This window comes from Culicoides brevitarsis, chromosome 3 (assembly GCF_036172545.1).
Source record: "Culicoides brevitarsis isolate CSIRO-B50_1 chromosome 3, AGI_CSIRO_Cbre_v1, whole genome shotgun sequence".
Taxonomy (NCBI): Eukaryota; Metazoa; Arthropoda; class Insecta; order Diptera; family Ceratopogonidae; genus Culicoides; species Culicoides brevitarsis.
This window is the reverse complement of record NC_087087.1, coordinates 27,546,259-27,566,261: the sequence shown is the minus strand read 5'-3', so window position 1 is coordinate 27,566,261 and position 20,003 is coordinate 27,546,259. Positions and strand designations below refer to the sequence as shown.

The window sequence follows — 20,003 nt, the reverse complement described above, 5'->3', positions numbered from 1 at the left end:
AAAAAATATGAACAATATTAGGTACCTGATAATTTAAAAAAAAAATTGCCCTATGAACAATTTGATTTAGATTTTACGCTAAACGTCACAAAAATTAAGAAAAACCTCACTCTGAAAGAATAAGCGAACGAAGAAACATGTAATTTTATTCTTCTAGGTGAGGATTGAGAGTTAGAATTAATTTTAGTACTTGATTTAATTTTATTTTTTTATAAATTAAGGTAAAATTTAAGAAAGAGAATCAATTGTGACTTTGAGAATCATCAATTAAATCATTAATTTTTGTTATCAGGCCATCTTGGATCCAGTGTGGCATCCATATCATCCCCCATTTTGTTTTGTCCAAAATAAATTTATATAAAAATTTTGAACTTTAAATATTTGACATGACTTCGAGCTTCAATTCAACTCACTTTGATATCTCTACTGTCCTTTGAAATTATAACTACTTGTCAAACACACAATTTAAATCAAAATTCCTTGAAGCGATTATCAAGAAAATCCTCAATTACTTCATCGAAATATGTTAAAGTCCAGAAATTTTTTTTTCAATTATTTGCTCATCGTTCGATAAACGTATAAATTAATTGAAAGAATTATTGATTATTGCATTAGATATTCTTATTGCTTTTACTTCCTTCGTTTCTTTTTTTTTTGTTTCATTCATTTTGCACATTATTGTATTTATTTTTTTCTTTCTGCATGTATTTATATTTAATTGAACATTGAACAGGCATTAAAGCGTTTTCTTTTCTTTTCTGTTCTTTTCTTTTTTTATTACTACCTCAAACTACTACGTTCGGTATTGAACGTCGAACTATACTTTTTTTTCCTTCATTTATTAAATATATTGAGTAAAGTAGTACAATTCGTATGTCTGTGTATGCTTATAATGTAATCAATGCTTATTTAATGTTTTTTAATAAGAAGGCATTTACTTTTTTTTTGCAGCTCTCTCCATGTAAGCAAAATGTGTTGTTTAGTAAAATGAAGTGAAGAATGATGCGAACAATAGCAGGTGATTCATTGGATTCATGGCTTTTACACACACATGCAAGTTATTACAAGTTCTGTTTTTTTTTTTTTTGATAAAGGGAGGAGTAATAGTTGGTTTATTTGCCTGCTTTTACGACGTTGTTTGTAGTTTTTCTGGAATTTTGCGATAAAATATGGGAGAAATTACAAGGAATCAGTTTTTTTTGTTCTTCTATTATTCAACGGTTATTTTTTACCAAGAGTAGTAATTACTAAAAGTAAATTATATGCAAGGTAAAAAGTAGGTAACTCACGGATTGTCGGTAAAAAGTTTTCATTTTTTTTTAATTCGAGAATTATTTTCGCTTCAAATAATCTGCGCATTATTTTTTTTTTTAAAGGAGAAAAAAATATTTATTAAGAGCACTCGTTAATTAAATAAATTTTATTCATATTTTTTTTTAATTATTATTTCTTGCATTTTTCGGGGCAAGGCATCCAATTTCCTTATACAAATTTCTGCTTGCATATTTCTCAAGCTAATAAAAATAAATCATACAAAAGGTGCCTTTTTCTCGTTCTTCATTTTCTATACAAAAATTTTTAAATATTACGTATAAAAAAGTTATCCTTTATACAATCTTCAAATAATATAACTTTTTGGAATATATATCATCATAAATATATATAAAATGCATTTCAACATTTTTTTGTACTAATTTTAATTTACAGTTCGAGAGATGAAAAAAAAGTTTTTTTTTTGTTCTAATTATATGGTTCAAAAGATATTATTATGATGATTATTAACAAATTTTTTTTTATGACGACGTTTATAAATAATAAAAAAAAGAAAGTAGTTGTCTAAAGAATGACAAACTATATCGCATTTCGATTTTTCAGACCTAGTTTTCACTTAAAATTTTCTTACTCCTCACAATTTCTTACTCCTCAATTCAGAATTTTTTACTTTCAGAATTTTAAGCTTCTTATCATCTATTGAATTTTCCCATTAAAATGCAATTTTTTCACAATTTGGTACTCCTCATTTCACAATTTCGTACTCCTCAATTCAGAATTTAGTATTCCTCATTTCAGAAGCCCAAGCTTCTTATCATCTGTTGAATTTTCACATTAAAATACAATTTTTTCACTATTTGGTACTCCTCACTTTACATTTTCGTACTCCTCAAAATCTTTTCACAATTCTGTACACCTCTCAATACATCTCAAGGAGTTCCCATTGACCTTCAAGGACCTCAAATAACTAAAAATTACTAAAAAAAAAAATTTCGTCGACAAGTCGAATTTAAAACCGCATTTTTTCTTCGAAATGCGGTAAAAATTAAAAAAAAAATGAAGAAAGTACAATTTTCGTATAGTTATGAAATATTTTTATTTTTATTATGTACCAAAGGTGTTCAAACCGAAAAAACTAACCTTACCTAACAATCTAACATACCTCTACACACAGGATAAACTCCTGTTCATTCAATTATTTTATTTTCTATCATCATCATCGAGTCGACTCGCAAACGCAGGTAAAAATATTAAATTTGATAATTTTTGTATACACAATGAATAACAAACCACTTATAATATAAATATAAAATAAAAAAATAAAATTGATGATCATACAACGCAGAGAGAGGAAAAAAAGAGAGAAACAGACAGACAAAAATGTTTCATTAATAAATAAAATAAACCTTCGTTCGTTTGAAGATAGATTGAGAACAGTCATAATTCATATGAAAAAAAAGTACAATACGAAGAATTTTTTTTCATAGCGTTTTGTTTAACATTTTTGATTCAATCACAATCGTATATGTAGGTAAAAAAACACTCGAAAAACTACAAATTAGGGGTTGGCGTTTTTGTTCTAGTTACGTACAACTTTGTATGAATGCACGGAAATTTCTAAATATAAATTTTATAACATTTATTATTTTTTTTTGTCTAAAATTCGATATACGATATATATATTAATATGTTTAATTTTTTTTCAGATCGAACGAAGCAAGAACGAAAAAAAAGTTAAACAACATGAAATGCTTTTTTTTATAAATTTATATTGAATTTTTGTTTTTTTTTCGTAGCTTTTCTAACTAAATGCCAAATAATATATTTTTTTTCGTATTAAACACTAATGATCATCATTATTTTATTATATTGTGATACATTTTGTACGATATAAATTTTGCGCCGCTGATATATGTTGTATATTGATTGGGAAGGCATGCGCTTTTATTTATTTATGTGATTTTAAGGTTGGTTTAATTATAGTTGGGTTTGTTGGTTGTCGGGTGGTTGGTACAACAAGTGCCATGTTATATTGGCCACACACACAAAATAACAACAACAAGAGCGTCGAAATAATTTTTGTGTCGAAGGATGACGACGGGAAGAAAGCAGTAAATTATGGAGTGATGGCGGCGAGAGTTCTTTTTCTTTAATTATGATCACCTGGATCGGGTTTTTCTAAAATATGGTTATTGTGCCTGCATGGGACTTTCTTTTACTTCCTTAATTTTTTGAGTTATGATAAAATAAAATTTTGACTAAAATAATGATGAGTAAAATTTGACAAGTTTAGGTCATTTAAAAATTTATTATTTTATTTTCATAAATTAAAATTAATATAATTTTAAAATTATTTTTTTTAAAACAAAAAAAAAATTAAAAAAAAAAAATCAAATGAATAAATAAATAAATAAGAATAAATAAATAAATTTAAAAAAATTGAATAGATTTAAATTTTTTTTAATTAATTTATTAGAAAATAAATAAATTTTATTTTAATAAAAATTAAAAAAAATAAATGAACATTAATTTAAAAAAAAAATTTGTAAGAAATTAATTTTAAAAAAATTAAATAAAATTATGAAAAAAAATTCAATTTAATTACTTGTATTAATTTAATTTATTTTTATTAATTTTACTTACTTAATTTAATTTTATTAAAAAATAAATATTTAAATAAAAAAAAAATATTAAACAAAATTATTTTATTATTATTTTAAAAGCAATAACATTTTTTAAAATAATCACTTTTAATCAGAAATAATTTAGTTTTTAACTATTAAAAAAATTATATTTTTTTGTCAAATAAAATTTGGCGCGAAAACAAAGAAGATAAAAATAAATTAAAAAAAACATAGTACTGAAAATTGTATTTTTAACGACAAAACAATCATATTTCTTTTGTTTTTATACAATTTAATGATAAATTTAACAAAAAAAAAAATTAAACAGAATTAATTTATAATAAAATTAATTTTAATAAAAATTAAATAAAATTAAAACAAATAAAAATTAAATAAAAATAAAAAATTATTTTTTTAAATCCTTTTATTGCATCAAAAATTTCACATTAAAAGTCAATGAAATTATATATTTTGATAAAAAAATTAAAAATTCAACAAACTAAATATTTTTCAGAATTTGTTTGAAAAAAAATGTTTCATTTCGCAAAACACATAATGCCATTAGAATCCAATTTCCTTCGTCGGCTTCGTCTGTGCCGACTGTCGAAACTGTTCTGGCTAAAATTTATGTTTGGCCCAAATAGTAATAAGAAGTTTTTTAATGAAAAATGTGTCAAGCTCTCAAATTTAATATCCATTAAAATATATTTTACTTCTTTTCTTTCTTTTATTCTGTCTGTCTCTCTCGCGTTCCTAACTGCGCTACAATGTATTCAAAACGAAGAACATCCATTACTCTTTTACCTTATTACCTATTAAAAAATTATTATTATTATTATTCAAATAAACGTGGCAATAATAAAAAAAAAGTTTAAAAATTTCGCGTTCATTCTATTTTATTTTTTTATTTTTATTATTGCTGCTCTTTCTTTTTTTTCGCTCTCATGTGTATTTTTTCATGTTTCATGTGCCACCACAATAGAACGACGAAGTAAAATAACAATAATCAAATAATAATACTTGGTACCAGCAAGACATGTGAGAAGAGAGAAGTCGAAGAAGAAGAAGAATCATAAAAATATCTCTATACCGATTGCACTGCACCCGCTTGAGGCACATGAAGCAAAATACGAGTTTTTTCGAGTAACAAACAACCGCATCAGCAGGAATTTCTTTCTTTTCATTCTCATAGTTGTTGTTGCTGCTTTTTTTTTGTAGTTTCGTCATCGCGTCGCGTACGCGTCTCGCAGTATTTCTCTCAAAATTTGTGAGGTGTGATCGGGTCAAGCCATCCAGTTATTTGCCTTGTGTATATGTTGATGTACGTGTGAGATTGCAAGTGAATGGCAGAAGAAAAAAAAATTTTTTTTATAAATATATTTATTAGGTTTCTTGGCAAATGAATGCAAAATAATAAATTATAAAATGATGAGAATGTTAATTCCGGGATAGAGAGATAAGGAAATGGGCGTCTTCTTTACAAACATTAACATGGTTGTTGCTGCCAAGAAAGCAATGTACAAACATACAAAAAAAAAGAAGATGATTTGGATAAAATTTATATTTATATAAAAAGTTTGCAAAGTTCATGTTTCACTCGCTGCTTTTACAAGCGAGCAAGTTGATGATAAAAATCCATATTTTGATGGGAATTTGAGATTCATGCAGGCACTGGCGAACGAAAAAAAAACTCATGAATGATACGACAAAAATTATCGTCTTTATTAGGACACCGAAAATTCTTTTCATTGAAACTACAATCAATTTAAAAAAAAATAAAGAAGAAAAAAAAAATTGATGCAAAAGAAGAGCAAAAAAGCTTTTAACATAAGCCGTAAAAATTTATCCAACTCACTTTTGGCACATTACTCATTCCAAAATATCGTTTTTTTTTTGTACTTTGTTATAAATTTCATTCATGCCACCTTGCACGGAAATTAACTTTGCAATGAATTTCTAATAAAATCAAAGAGAAATCGAAATATTATTTTTTTTATGTAAAAAACGATCAACTATACCGCATTTTGATATCTTAATTTTTGATTTGTGAAAATTTGATTTTATTTACATTTTCTTACTCCTTAATATCCAAAAACTTAATTTTAAAAAAAAAATCATGACTTGAAGGACTTTCACAAACAATTTTCATGAAATTTTCGAGATTTTTTCATTTTAGTACTCCTCATTTCACATTTTCTTACTCCTCAAGATATAAAAAATTCAAAATTTTCGTACTCTTCAAGAATTTTTAAGTTTTTGTACTCTTCATGACTTTAAAGACCTTCAGAAGTCTCAAAAAAAAAATCATTTTCATTAAATTTTCATCAAAATTATGTTTTTTTTTTCATTTTAGTACTCCTCATTTCACATTTTCTTACTCCTCAAGAAATAAAAAAATTAAAAATTTTCGTACTTCTCAAGAATTTTTAAGTTTTTGTACTCTTCATGACTTTAAAGACCTTCAGAAGTCTAAAAAAAAATCATTTTCATTAAATTTTCATCAAAATTATGTTTTTTTTTTCATTTTAGTACTCCTCATTTCACATTTTTTTTTATTTCTTAAGAACCTTGAAGAAGATCCTCAAGATTTTTAAATTTTAATACTCGTTTTGAAGAGCTATTTTATCAAATCTTATGTCGTTTCAAATATGTTTTATTAGATTTTTGTCAAAATTTGATATTTTTTACATTTTAGTACTCCTCAGTTCACAATTCATTACTCCTCAGTACTAAAAAGACAATTTCTAATGAATTTTTTGATAAAAATCAAACTTCAAAGGACTTCAAATCATATTTTTAGCATTTTTTTAGTCGAAATGCGGTAAAAAAAAATTGGTAAGTGAATCCTGATGAACAACACCCGACCCCACATCATTTTAATGTCTTTTTAATATAGAAGACGAAGAAAAATTCAAGCAGGTAATTGGTATGATATTTTTTCACAATAGTCATGATGATTTTCAATTTACACGCATTTTCTTTCCTTTTAGCAATGCTACGTCGTCGTCGTCAGTGTAAATTACTTCTGTTAAAGTCAAAACGCGCGAGCGAACATTCTTAATATATAATTGACTATGAAATCTGTTTCATTCCAAAGAGCGTTGTTTTTTTTTATTATTTAGTTTGCTCATGATTTATGATGAAAATGTAAAATGCAATTTAATGTAGCGTCGTCGTCGTCGTCGTTGTCGTGTACAGAAGGCGAGTGTTGTTGTAATTTCACACAAAATCATCGCAAACGTTATTATTATAAACGTCTGATCATTGTTATTATTCATGTAATAATTTAATCCATTTATATTATTTTTCTAAACTAAACAATTTCATTTTTTTTGTTCGTTCTTTTTTTTATTATTTTTCTAGGCATGGAACAAATTAAATGGAAAAATTATGGTGGCGCGCGATATTAAGGTTGGGCTTTGCTTGCGTACCTGTCGTTTGTCGATTAGTTTGCGAATTGATCGCGACTTTTTTTTTCGTTCGTTGCCCGAAAGGCAGGCAAGTAAAACTTTATCCTTGTACTAAATAAATAATTTTTGTACAAATTGGCGCGAAAAGTGATGTTGGTAGTGGCAAAAATTCGGGGAACTTAATTTTTTTTAAAAAGAAAATTTAAAAAAAAATGATTTTCTTTATAAAAAAATTTAATTAAAAATTGTTTAAAATAATTAAAATTATTTAAAAAATTAAATATTTATTAATAAAAAAAAAATTTTAAAAAATTTTAAAAATTAATAAAAAATTAATTTAATAAATTTAAAAAAATTAAACATTTAAATTATAAATAATTTAAAAAAAATTTTTATTTAATTTTTATTTTTATTTAATTTAAATTTAATAATAAAAAAATTTATAATAAAAAAATTATTCACATTTAAAATATATAAATAATTAAATTATTTTAAAATAATTTAATTTAAAATCAAAAAAAAAATTTGAGCTTTTTTAGAAAAAAATTTAAAAAAAATTTGAAAATAAATTTTTGAAAATTTAAAAAAAATTCTAATTTAATTTTAAATTAAAAAAAATTTTATTTAAATATTTATTAAATTTTTAAAAACGTTTAAAATAAATAAATATTTTTATTTTTAAATTTAATTTATTATTTTAATTTTTAAAATTTTTTAAGTAAAAAAATAAAATAATTTAATTAAAAAAAAAAATAAATTTAGATCCCGTTAAAAATTCACATTTCCACCTCCGAAAACTGCATAAAAATTCTGCATTTTTAAAAAAGTGTTTAAACATTTATTTATCCTTTTTTCCCCATTTTTGAGCAATTAAGAAGTGTCATTAAAACTTTTTCCCAAAAAAAAAAAAATCTACTGCGACAAGTTCAAAAAAATTGTAACAAATCGACACAAAAAATATAAATAAAAATCTATTGTTATTTATTAGGTCTATTGAATTCTCTTTCACACATGACACATCCTTCGTAATGGATTTTCAATGCATCGAGAGCATTTAACAATACAAATTTGTGATTTTTAGAAATTTTTTTTTCGGAATAAAAGAAGCAACTTACATGCTATTTGTTGTATTCCAATGCATATAGAAGATCCTATGACCGTTCGATAGTGATGACAGCAGTACGGTTTCCAGGCAAATTAATATGAAAACACTTAAACATGACGAGGACGATAATCCTGGTAATTGAAGGAAACGCACACTCCTCCTTGGAGGAATCATGATGATGATTTTATATTATTTTTTTTCTTTCTCTTGAAAATTTTTATTATTATATGTTATATACTGAGATTTTATTTAATTTATTTTTTTTTCTTTTTTTTTTAATTCCAACTTATTATTTTTTTTATTATTTTGTTCACTTTAATAACTTTATATATATGTTATACTATTATATACTTGAAAAAATGGCCGGAATAATCCAGTAAAAATGAGACACTTTAAAATAATTATTATTTTATTTTTGTTTGTTTAAAGCGGTAGCAACATTTTTAATCCACAAGCTACTTTCCTTCGCACTCTCTAGCATATATGATTATTATTTTATGTTTTATTCGTGTGTGAGTAATATAATAATGATGATAATAATAATAAAATGATGACAGACAAATTCTGCAGCAGTTGATGTTTTTGTTGTTGTCGTCGTTGAAGAAGCAGAAGAGTAAAAAGTTGTCACTTTTTAAGTGATGATAATAAAATTAGAGAGAGATGTTTTTTAGCTGTACACAATTATTTCTATATTATGATTATTATTATTACTTTTATCGTACTACAGTACTCGTTTTGTCATCGATTTTGAACTATTTCTACTGCACATAATCCAATTGTCGGCGTAAAAGTAATTTTCTGTGACAGACACCTCGTTGTCGGTTAATTAAAAAATTTTCCCAATAAAACTTTTGAATTTGAAGAATTCCCTCATATGATATTCCTTTTGGATACACATGGAAATAAAGATGGAGATTTTTTATTCGACTCCGTACAGACGTCGTGTGTCTGTGTGTGAGTGTTGTTGTTATTTTGTGTAGCGCGTTCAAGAATTTTTTTTTAATTTTTTTCCGTAAACTTTTTTCCTTTTCAAGTTTTTGCGCTGGATTTATCAATGAGCGATAACATAAAAACACTACGGATTTTTGTGGTTGCGTTACGGGCGCTTAATTGCACGATTTTTGTGACATTTTTCGGTAAATTCACTGCAAAATTGGGTATTTTTTTGGTATTCCGTACGGCGAGAAGCGACCTTCCTCTCTCGCATTCAACTCGATACTGACCCCAACGTAAAATTTAAAGTCTTTTATTCCGTTTTCACGTCGTTTTTTTTCGTGGTTCGCCTGTTACAAATTTGACATGAAAAATTAAATAATAAAAAAAATTTTTTTTAAATGCAATTATTTATTTTTATATTTAATAAAAAAAATTATTTATTGTCTCAAAAATATTTTACTTTAAATTTTAATTAAATTTTTTTTACGTTTAAGACGAAAATTTTTTGTTAATTTGATCAATTTTAAGTTAAATAACACAAATTTGTGAAATTTTGTGTTAATTTAATTTTAAAATTATTTAATAATTAAAATTAATTATTTAAAAATAATAGAATGATAAGAAAATCCCAGTCCTCATAGTGAAAATCCTGCCGCCCCCACCCCCCTCATGGGGTTCTGAGAATGTGAACTGGGTATGTTTCAATTTCATTCGTCTCAAATCCCGTTCTTTGTGAGACGAATGAAAGTGATAAGTAAGCAGTTTTAAATATGAAAGCATTTTACGTTAATCTAACCACATTTTTTCTACGAAATGCGGTAAAAATTAAAACTAAAACCAAGCAATAAATTTAATGATTTTTTGAAGCCCTTAAATTAAAACAACTTTAAAGATTTTTACGAGTAGAATTTTTATTCCTTTTACATCATCATCTAATTTATTTCATTTTTTTTAACTCTTTTACGCTCACTGTAATTTTATTTTTTTTTAATTATATCTTCTGCTTTCAAGCAATTTTATTTATTATTTTTTTTTGTGTTACTTCTTTGAATAAAATTCTTAATTATTACATCTTTCAATATATTTCTTCAAACATTTTTTTTTATTTAAATATGCTTCCATCTATTTATTTATTTTATTTTTTTTAACTTTATTATAAATTTTGTTGATTTTAATTTTAAATGTGAATACTTTTTGAACTCTATGATTTCAAATTTTTCAAATACTGGAAAATATTAAGAATGTTTTGATTCCATTGGAACAATTTTAACGTAAATTATATTAAAATTATTTATTTTTATATAATTTGAAATGTTTTACGAAATTTTGTTTTTTTTTATGTTTTGAACATATTTATCTCATCATCATATTAGGAAAGACAATTTTCTGACGAATTAAACTCTCATTTTTTATAAGTCTCTAAATGTTGTTTTTTTTTTGTATTTTTTCACAATTTTTTTTATTTATAATATAATTTTTTCTACACGTTAATATCTAGTGAATGAGTGTTTTTCATTAAATGACGATAAAAAGCTTTTTTTTTCTTTCATATATATTTAATATTTATAGTTCAGAAGAGGGAGGAAAAGAAAAAAGGTTCGAAGCTTATCACACTATGTTTTTTTTTCGGTTATATATTGATTAATTTTATTGATTTCAATTAGCGTAAAAAAATTTTTATGACTTAAAAATAAAAGTAAAATTATTTTTTGATTTATTTTTTTGAAAATAATTTAAAAGTGTCATATAAACAGAAAATTTCTAAGGCCACTGGACGGTAAGATAAAAGAAAAAAGGAAATAAAAATTTAATTTTAAGGTTTCAAGGATTTCAGGCAACGATCAACAAAAATGAGTGGCAGTGTATCCAGATCCAATTTTTTTTTATAAACTTTAAGCCCAATTTTCATCCAAAAAATTAATTTTTGGATTAAAACTTTAATAACAATTTTCCTTTTCTATTTCAAGTACATAATTTCAATTCTTTTAAAAATAATGAAAGCTCTTCCTTACTCGAAAGAAAAAATAAACTATAACAAAGTAGGTTTTCTGAATTTTTCTTATTATTTTTTTTTAATAATTGTTTAATTATTTCCCTAATTTATATTTAATATATATAACTTTTCTTATCAATTAAATTTAATTTACAATCTAAAAACAACTAATATTACAATTTATTTTTTTTTTGTATTTTTTTTGCTTCTTTTTGAGTTTCTACAATTTTTCGTGTGATTTCTCAAACATTTAATATGATATAACATTACATCAGATAGAATCCTTCATATATATATGTATGTTTATTATACGATATATCCTTCTGTTTTTATCCAACTATTTTTTTAATGATGAAATTAACGTTATTTCGTATAATTTAAGCCATTCTTTTATTATTATTTATCGATTTATTTATTTTTTAATTACTACGTAACTCTTAATCGTAACTGAATATAGAAAAATAAATGATGATAATTCAAATTCTTTATTATATTTAATTATTATTTTTTTTTAATTGAAGCCGAAATAGCATGTTTCGTTTTTTTTTATTATTTATTAAATTTATTTATATATTTTTTTTTTGGTTCAACTATTTAATTTTTTAAATTTTGCTCGATTGTGATACCTAAATATATATTTATATAAGTACGATGAATGTTTGATGATTGTGTTTGTTGTTTAATTAAATATAAATAATAATAACAAGTTAACACAAACATATATTTTTTTTAAATATTTATTTTTTTTTAATATTATGGTAACATTTTTTTTTTGTTTTTAATAATTGATTTTGTAAGCAATTTTTCCTGGGTGGTTTTTTTATTTTTGACAAACTGCGAACACGGTCCCTAATAATTTTTTTTAACATTCAGCTAGATATAGAACCTCTTTTTTTTAATACAAATATAATGTTTTTTCTTCATATATATTTTCTTTATATTTTTTCTGTTTATAATTTTTTTTATATATTTTTTTCTGCGTAGTAAAAAATAGATTTTTTTTTGTTTTGAAAGGAATTTAAATAATTGTTTTTTTTCTACATGTTCTTTTTAAGAACTTTTTTTTGTCTTTTTGTTGCTTTGTTTTATATGTGATGCACATTAGTTTTCTTGTCTAAGGATCATTTGAAAGTACACAGGTAGTATCATCAAGGATTATGTTGTAGCCTTCGTTAATTTTTCAAAAAATAAAAAATTATAAAAAAAAATAATACTCACCAATTAAAAAAAAAATAATAAAATAAAAAAAGAAACAAATTTAAGATTTTTTTAAACTAAAATATATTTAATAATTATTAATAATAATTATATATATTTATAATCGTAACATATATAACTTTAAATCGTAATTATAACCATCATTTTTTTTGTTTATTATATGTGTGTGTTTTTGTATTTATTTATGTTTTTTTTTTAATTAATCAACATTATTATTATTAATTATTATGTGTTCATCAAGGTACAATCATTTATTATTATAATATTAACAACCAATAAAATGGATTTTTAATTCATAATAGATAAATTTGAGAAAGAAAAACAACTGAAAATGGTTATTATTACATAATTCACTGAAACTTAACGTTATTAATATATAATAATAATGTATATAGTATGCGTTTAAAATTAATAAAATTGACAAAATGGGAGAAAGTTATATATATTATTCGTTTGATAAGAATAATAACAATGAAATACTAAACACTACCTTATTAATACAAATACAAATGATAAGCAATGAAATTATCCGCTTTTTTTACATAACATAACAAAAACAAATTGTGAACAAAAATTTAAGTATAGTTATTACGACGCGTTAATTAAACAATTTTTTAATGATAATTGAAAAAATATATATGTTAATGTTATAATATATAGAATGTTTTATACCAATATTGAATATTTTTTAACATATTAACACAAAAGTTGCTAACATTCAAAACAAGGCAAAAAAAATGTATTTTTTAAGGAAAATAATTTTTTATGTTTTATAAACATAATTATTTATAACAGTTACTTTTTTTTAATAATTAATTAAAATTTTTATATATAATATTTTATGATAAACTCTAACGAATGAAAAAATATATATTTTGCTTCAACTTTTTTTTTTTGTTTGAAACATATGATTGTTTCGTTTATTATTTATATATGTATTGTTATTATGTGTTGTGTTTGTTCGCTAATCATAATATAATAATAATAATATAGTACGATGATAGTTTTTTTCTTTTGTTTTGTTTTGTAGTAGTTATGTAAGGTAATAATCAAACGCTATGCGTTGTTGAATCACATTAATGTTACATTTTTATTATTTATCATTTTTTTTTTAATTCTAAAGATATTTTTAAATGAAAAAAATAATCAAGGTCACCAATTAATTGTTTAAAGAAGATATAATATATATATTTTTTGTAAACTTAATAAAAAATATAATAGAATTCGTTATCAATGTTTTAGTGTTGTGTCATGAAAAGTGGAGTTAATTGTTTTTTTTTAATGTCGTGAAATTTTATATGATTTTTTTTATGAGGTGACAAATTTCGCTTGTGTTTAATTATTATTTTTATTATTTATTACATATTGGTTGTTTCGCTTTTTTATTGATCTTATATTATTAATAATATATATTTTTTATTATTTTTTTTCTCATAGATGAAATATATATATATATTATTTTTATCGACTGTCACTATTTTTATTATTCTTTTTGTTATATATATATATATATTATTACGATTTCTTATTATTTAATATAATTCACTCGATTCAAAAAAGGAAAGAAATGAAGTTTTTTTTGTGTTTAATCTTTTGTTATTATTTTGAAGTGAAGAAAAAAGTTTTTATTATATTTTTGAAGGTAAAATTTTTTTGCACTCTATTTTTGTTTGTTATTAATTTATTGCTAAAATTGAACTCAGAACTACTTTGTCAGATTTTTTTTTATTATTTTGTTGTTTTTCATAAATATATATATTTTTTTTTATCTTTCTTCTAGAGTAGATTTTGTTATATTTGTTTAACCGGTTTATATTTTCTTCATAAAACAATCAATGTACATAATTTATAATAATAAAGATTTCTCTCGTATAAGTTATAACAGTAAATATATATATATATTTTTTGTTTTCTATTATCATTTTGTTATCATCTGTTTTAAATTTTCGTTTATGTGTCAAATTATCCGTTTTTTTAATTTTAATTTCTGTTGCAAGTTTTATATAACTAAATCTATATTTTCATTATCATTATTATTATTTTTATATTTATATATATATATAGAAATATATATGTGTGTTTCTCAAAAAAAAAAATTTTTTTTTCATACATGCAATAATTTTGACAACGAGCGACGGTATTATTTTCTTTCTTTTTTTTTTGAACAGTAGTTTAGTAATTAGTTATGTGAAGAGTAATAATAATTTTTCTTTAATAATAATGGTGTTACACAAAATTTTGTTTAGTACGATTTTCAAACAAACGTTTTTTTTTCGTTAAACATTCAACATTTTTTTTGGGTGTGTTTCTGATGTGTATTAAATCGTGTGTCACTCATTATTAAATTTAAATTATTATTTTTTCATTTTTTTTTTTAATTATTTGTTGTAATGATCTACTTTAAACTGTTTGCAGCTTGTTGATGTTGTTGTAAATTATTTTCGGCAGTGGTTACTGTTTCGGACGATTTTTTCATTTTTTCGCAATAATCAGTGAGAATGTCACGAAATCTTGACCAACATTTTTCGGGTATTGTTATTGCATTGCGGAAATTACTCTTGACCTATTTTTTAAAAATTCATTAAACATTACCATATAAGTTAAAAAAAAAAGATTGAAAATCAAAAATTATTCTCACCTCACTGATTCTCATGTAAATTCCACGATTATTTTGACCAACGTCGAAATAGAAGTTCTTGTTGTCAACTCGCATGTGACGTCCTTCTGGTAATTCGCCTTTGAAACTATTTTTGAAAAATTCAAAATTTAATTATTTTTAATTAATAAAAAAATATTTAAATCTTTTTTTCAGAAATTAAAAATGAAAAATTCAGGACAAAAACGGAAATTAAATTTAATTAAAATGAATTTCTATAATTTAAATACTTTTTTTTAAATAATTTTTAAATTTATTAATAGTTTATAAATAAAAAAAATTAATTAAACGTAAAAATTAATTTGTTTTTTTTTTAATTTAAATTAAATGACTTTCATAAAAGAAAAAAAAATAAATTGAAATAAAGCATTTTATTTAAAAAATAATATATTTTTTTTAAAAAAATAAAAAGAATATTTAAATTATTTTTTTTAAATAATTATTTTTTAATTTAAAAAATTCTTATGAATTTGAAAAAAAAATTAATATTTAATAAAATTTAATATTTTTATTTAAAAATATTTTTTTATAAATAAAAAAATATGTTTTAATTAATTTAAAAATTATTATAAATTAAATTAATTATTTTTTATTGTTAATTTAAATAAAAAAAATTATCTCACCCTCCATCATTTGTTCCAAACTCCTCTAACAAGTCGGTTAAAGCATCACGAAATTCGATCATTCCTTGAGCCGGAATCGCAATTTGGGAGCGTGGACCGCCACGAGTAATTGTTTGTGATACCTTTAAATATTTTAAAATTAATTATTTCAACGAAAAACATTAAAATTAATTTAACTCACTCGCAAGAAACGTCCTCTAGCATTTTCCTTCAAGTCCAAATAGTAACGGCGATTATCCTTGATCATCATTTCCGACTTCAATTTACCATCCTCAGGTACGTTGTCGGGGTTTGGTGGACCCAAGGAAGCATAATAGTCGCTGAATGTCGACAAATGGTCCCGGAAATCGGCTGCAGTCGATAACGCCAAGAAAATTTGACTTCGGCGTCCATCGGCACCGATCTGAAAGAAGAAAAAAAAATGAAATTAATAAAATGAGAACAATGGGCTTAATTCGAGCTATTGTGTAACGTAATGCATGAGAAAAAAGTTAATAACCGTCCTTGTACCGAACAAGTAAACGCACATTAAAAACACTCGTAAAACGTAACAATTTCTCGATAATTTCTTTTTTTTTTGATGTGAACGAACTGAATCCATTAAATTAAACGGGATTAGGAATGAGTGACTCTTAATTTATTTGATTTTTGTCTTTTTTTCTTTTTTCTCGTCCTTCACATCGTGCTCAAGAGAAAAACAAGCCTCAAGGACATTTTCTTCGAAAAACTCATTTTAACATCAAAGAAATTTTCATAAAAAACACTGAGTGGAGGCGACTTGTTAATTTTTGCCGTCCTTCATGTCTTATCATTACATCCATCCACGTGCATTAATTGCTTCAACTCACGTGTAGGATGCGTGTCTCTTGCATAAGTTTTCGCACGGGACAAGACTATTGTGTCAGTAACCGAGAAATTGATTTCATTAAGGCACCGAGGATTGTTAAAAATTTTCAAAGCCTAACAAAAAAACTTTTTTATAGCAAATTTTTAAATATAATATTTTGTTGACGAAAATTGAAAAAAAAAATTATCTCAATTTTTAAAAATTTTAAATTCGAATTTAATTACTTTTTGTTTTAAAAAATTAAAAAATTTTAAAAAATATTTTTTTAAATAAATAAAAAAAAATTAATAAATAAAATAAAATAATTTTTTATACAAAATGACTGAATTTAAACATTTTTTGTTAATTTATCAATTTTTTTCAAATTTCTTTTAAATAATAATAATTTTTTTCGAATTCAATTAAATTGAAGTTAAAAATGAAAAAAAAATCTGTAAATTATTTATTCAAAAAAAAAAAACAAATTATTTGGCATTTTATCGATTTTTCAAATAAAATAAAAAAAAAAAACAAAAAATTATTATAAAATTGAATAAAAATTAGAAATAAATAAAAATATTTATATAATTATTTTAAAAAATGTTAAATTTGGTTAATTAATTTTTAAATTTAATTGATTAATTTCATTAAAATTCTTAATTAGTAAAATTTTATTTTTTTTTAAATTTTGTCTAATTAAATATTTTGAAATAAATTAAAACCAGCTTAAATCGCACTTTTTATCATTTTGTAACACAACAATCGAATTTACTAGCTGATTCAAGGTACTTTTTCGTGGTATACGTATAAAGAGGTCGTTGACCCGTACGCAAGTTCTATGTACTTAGGTACACTTTCTGCTACTGCGTAAAATAAAGCCTAAAAATTTTCTCATTTTGTACGCACGTTTCTACGATCCGTCTTTTAAACGAAAGAAGGTTGTTAACAATAATAAAGAAAAAAAAATAATAAGGATTCCTCTTATTCAGCTACGATTAAGCAATCAACGATAACGGGAGGGATGAGAAAAAAAAAAGAAATAAAGAAGAAAAAAACCCTACCTCAGCAACTCTTATGAAACGTCCACGTCGATTTTGCTTTACATCCAGATAGAATCGCTTCGATTGAATCTGCAGCATCTTAGTTGCCAGCTCCTGTTCGGTCTGCTGGTTTGGTTGGCCTGAATCTACAAACAAAAAAAATCATAAATAAATCAGTGACAGATACGCAGTCATTCAGTTATGGTTATGCGAAAATCGGAGCAGACAAGGAACAACAAAAAAAAAGTTTATGTATGCAGTAATTTGATTTATAAAAGGCATGCGTTAAAATTTATGTGTGTGTAGTCAGGATGAACATGTTGAATGTTGTCTTAGGAATCGTAGTTTCTCCCACAGAAAGATTTTTGGGGGGAGAAATTTGCCGGAAATTGACTTAAAAAAAAATATTTTTTTCGGGTTTTAAAAATTTAGAAAAAAAAATCGTCGATTCGTGATTTTTTTTAATTCGAAGCACAGGATTTTTTTTCTATAAAATAATTGATGTTACAATATTTTAAAAAAAAATTAATTTTTTAAACTTTTTTATCAATTTTGATTAAATTTTGATTTATTTGAATTAGAAAATGATAATTTTAAAAAACTTTTTAAATTTTATATAATTTTTTGATATTTTTTTTATTTTTGGTATCGTTAAATATTTTTATTTTTTTGCACTTTTACATCACTACGAAAAAAAATTTAATTTTTTTTTTTTTAACATTTCAACTTATAAAACATCAATTTTTTATAATAAAGATTTTTTCCTTCAGATAACAATTTAAAAGTTAATATCCATTTTCACTAAAAAAAAAAATCAAAATTCCTTCAGAAACCCGCATTGCGAAAAATTCCTCCTCTGGTCGCTCCATAATTGAATTTAACTCCACAAGACTGCGTCGCATAATTTAATAATGACGAAAAAAGAAAAATCTTACCTGAGTCAAAATCACCACCGCCAGCGTCCATGGCTTGTGCATTATATTCCTCTGGAAAATACAAGCAATAAAATTTATCGTTAAAATTTTGCTCAACTTCCAATGAGGCTGCGATCATCATCGACATGTATGCTGATTCAAGAAATCGCGTTAGAACAACAGCCGGCTTATCATCAGTCCTCTGTTATTTATTTTAGTGATAAATTATTTGAAAGGGATCTCTTAAAATTATAGCAAAACAGAATACATACTCAACTTTCATTCAATTTTTATTTTTTTTCATTCAAAACAAAAAAAAATCCTCCTCACTCCATCTGCACTGCTAACAAACAACGCTCGACTCAGCTGATTTTTTTTTTTGTATTTAGTTATTTAGGTATAGCCGAAGCGATGTTTGTTAATAATAATGATGAAACACACATTCTGTTCTCGGTACATACACACGCGAACGATACCTGACAACGACAACGAATGCACGGAACGCACACACAAACAATTGGATTAAAAGTCAAGGTTAGGTGATGTGCATTAAAAAAATTATTATTAAATAACTCAAGTCGTTTTCTTTGTCGTTAGTGGTTGTAATTCCTGCTAATTCTGCATTTTATTTCATTATTTATTCATTTTTATCATAAATTTTATTACCATGTTCATTAAAAAAAAAACAAAAATTCAGCTTTTTTTACTCACAAATTTTTATAAAAAATATTATTTCTTTAATTTTTTTTAATTGTTGCAAATTTATTTTTAAAGAAATTAATGAAATAAATTTTTAATAATTTTTGTGATAAAATTGATTTTTAACGAAAATATTTAAAAAAAATTATTATTATAATTTATTTATTTAAAAATTTTTTTTTTGTTATTTATTTAAATATTTAACCAAAAAAATATTTTGAATTTTTTCCGATCTTCAAATATTAAAAATAAAATTTAAAATATTAATTAAATAAAATTTAATTTCAATTAATTTTTTTTTTGAAATTTAAATTTTTTAATTAAATCAATTATTTCAAATAAGTTTTATTAAATAAAATTTTTCAAGAATTTTAATTAATTTTATTTTAAAAAAATATTTTAAATAAATAATTTAATTATTTTATTTTAATTTATTTTTATTTTAATAATTATTTTAAATAAATAATTTTTTTATTAAAAGTTGTAGGTAATAATTTTATTTATTTTAATTTTAAAAATTAAAAATAAAATTCACCTTAAAATAAAAAAAAAATAATTTAAAAAATTTCTAATATTTCTAACGAAAATGAAGCAACACAAAATGCTCTAAATATAAATTTCACACGATTATCATTATATTTTATGATATTCCATTTAAATGTACGCGCAGTGTGTCACGAAAGGTAC

The 20,003-nt window shown here is 23.1% G+C and overlaps 2 protein-coding genes across 6 annotated transcripts in view; both read right to left on the bottom strand.

The window, feature by feature from the left end:
• Positions 1 to 9,605, bottom strand: part of LOC134835720 (developmentally-regulated protein kinase 1) — a 155,293-nt gene extending 145,688 nt beyond the window's left edge. For both annotated transcript variants that reach the window (XR_010162220.1, XM_063850647.1), the window contains exon 1: positions 8,422 to 9,605. Coding sequence is in view for 1 of the 2 variants with exons in the window: in XM_063850647.1 (XP_063706717.1) it covers positions 8,422 to 8,585 (164 nt within the window). In the remaining variant the exon portion in view is untranslated. The remainder of the gene's footprint in view (positions 1 to 8,421) is intronic.
• Positions 9,606 to 14,705: 5,100 nt separating this feature from the next.
• Positions 14,706 to 20,003, bottom strand: part of LOC134835721 (transcriptional activator protein Pur-beta-A) — a 356,196-nt gene continuing 350,898 nt past the window's right edge. Inside the window, exons 2-7 of one of the 4 annotated variants that reach the window (XM_063850650.1) lie at positions 18,639 to 18,689; positions 17,725 to 17,843; positions 16,019 to 16,240; positions 15,838 to 15,959; positions 15,197 to 15,302; positions 14,706 to 15,121 (exon numbers count right to left, since the gene is read on the bottom strand). In XM_063850650.1, the coding sequence (XP_063706720.1) occupies positions 14,954 to 15,121; positions 15,197 to 15,302; positions 15,838 to 15,959; positions 16,019 to 16,240; positions 17,725 to 17,843; positions 18,639 to 18,689 (788 nt within the window). In that variant the 3' untranslated portion in view covers positions 14,706 to 14,953. Of the gene's footprint in view, positions 15,122 to 15,196; positions 15,303 to 15,837; positions 15,960 to 16,018; positions 16,241 to 17,724; positions 17,850 to 18,638; positions 18,690 to 20,003 lie in introns of all 4 variants that reach the window. The other 3 variants (XM_063850652.1, XM_063850649.1, XM_063850651.1) reach the window with 3 other exon arrangements.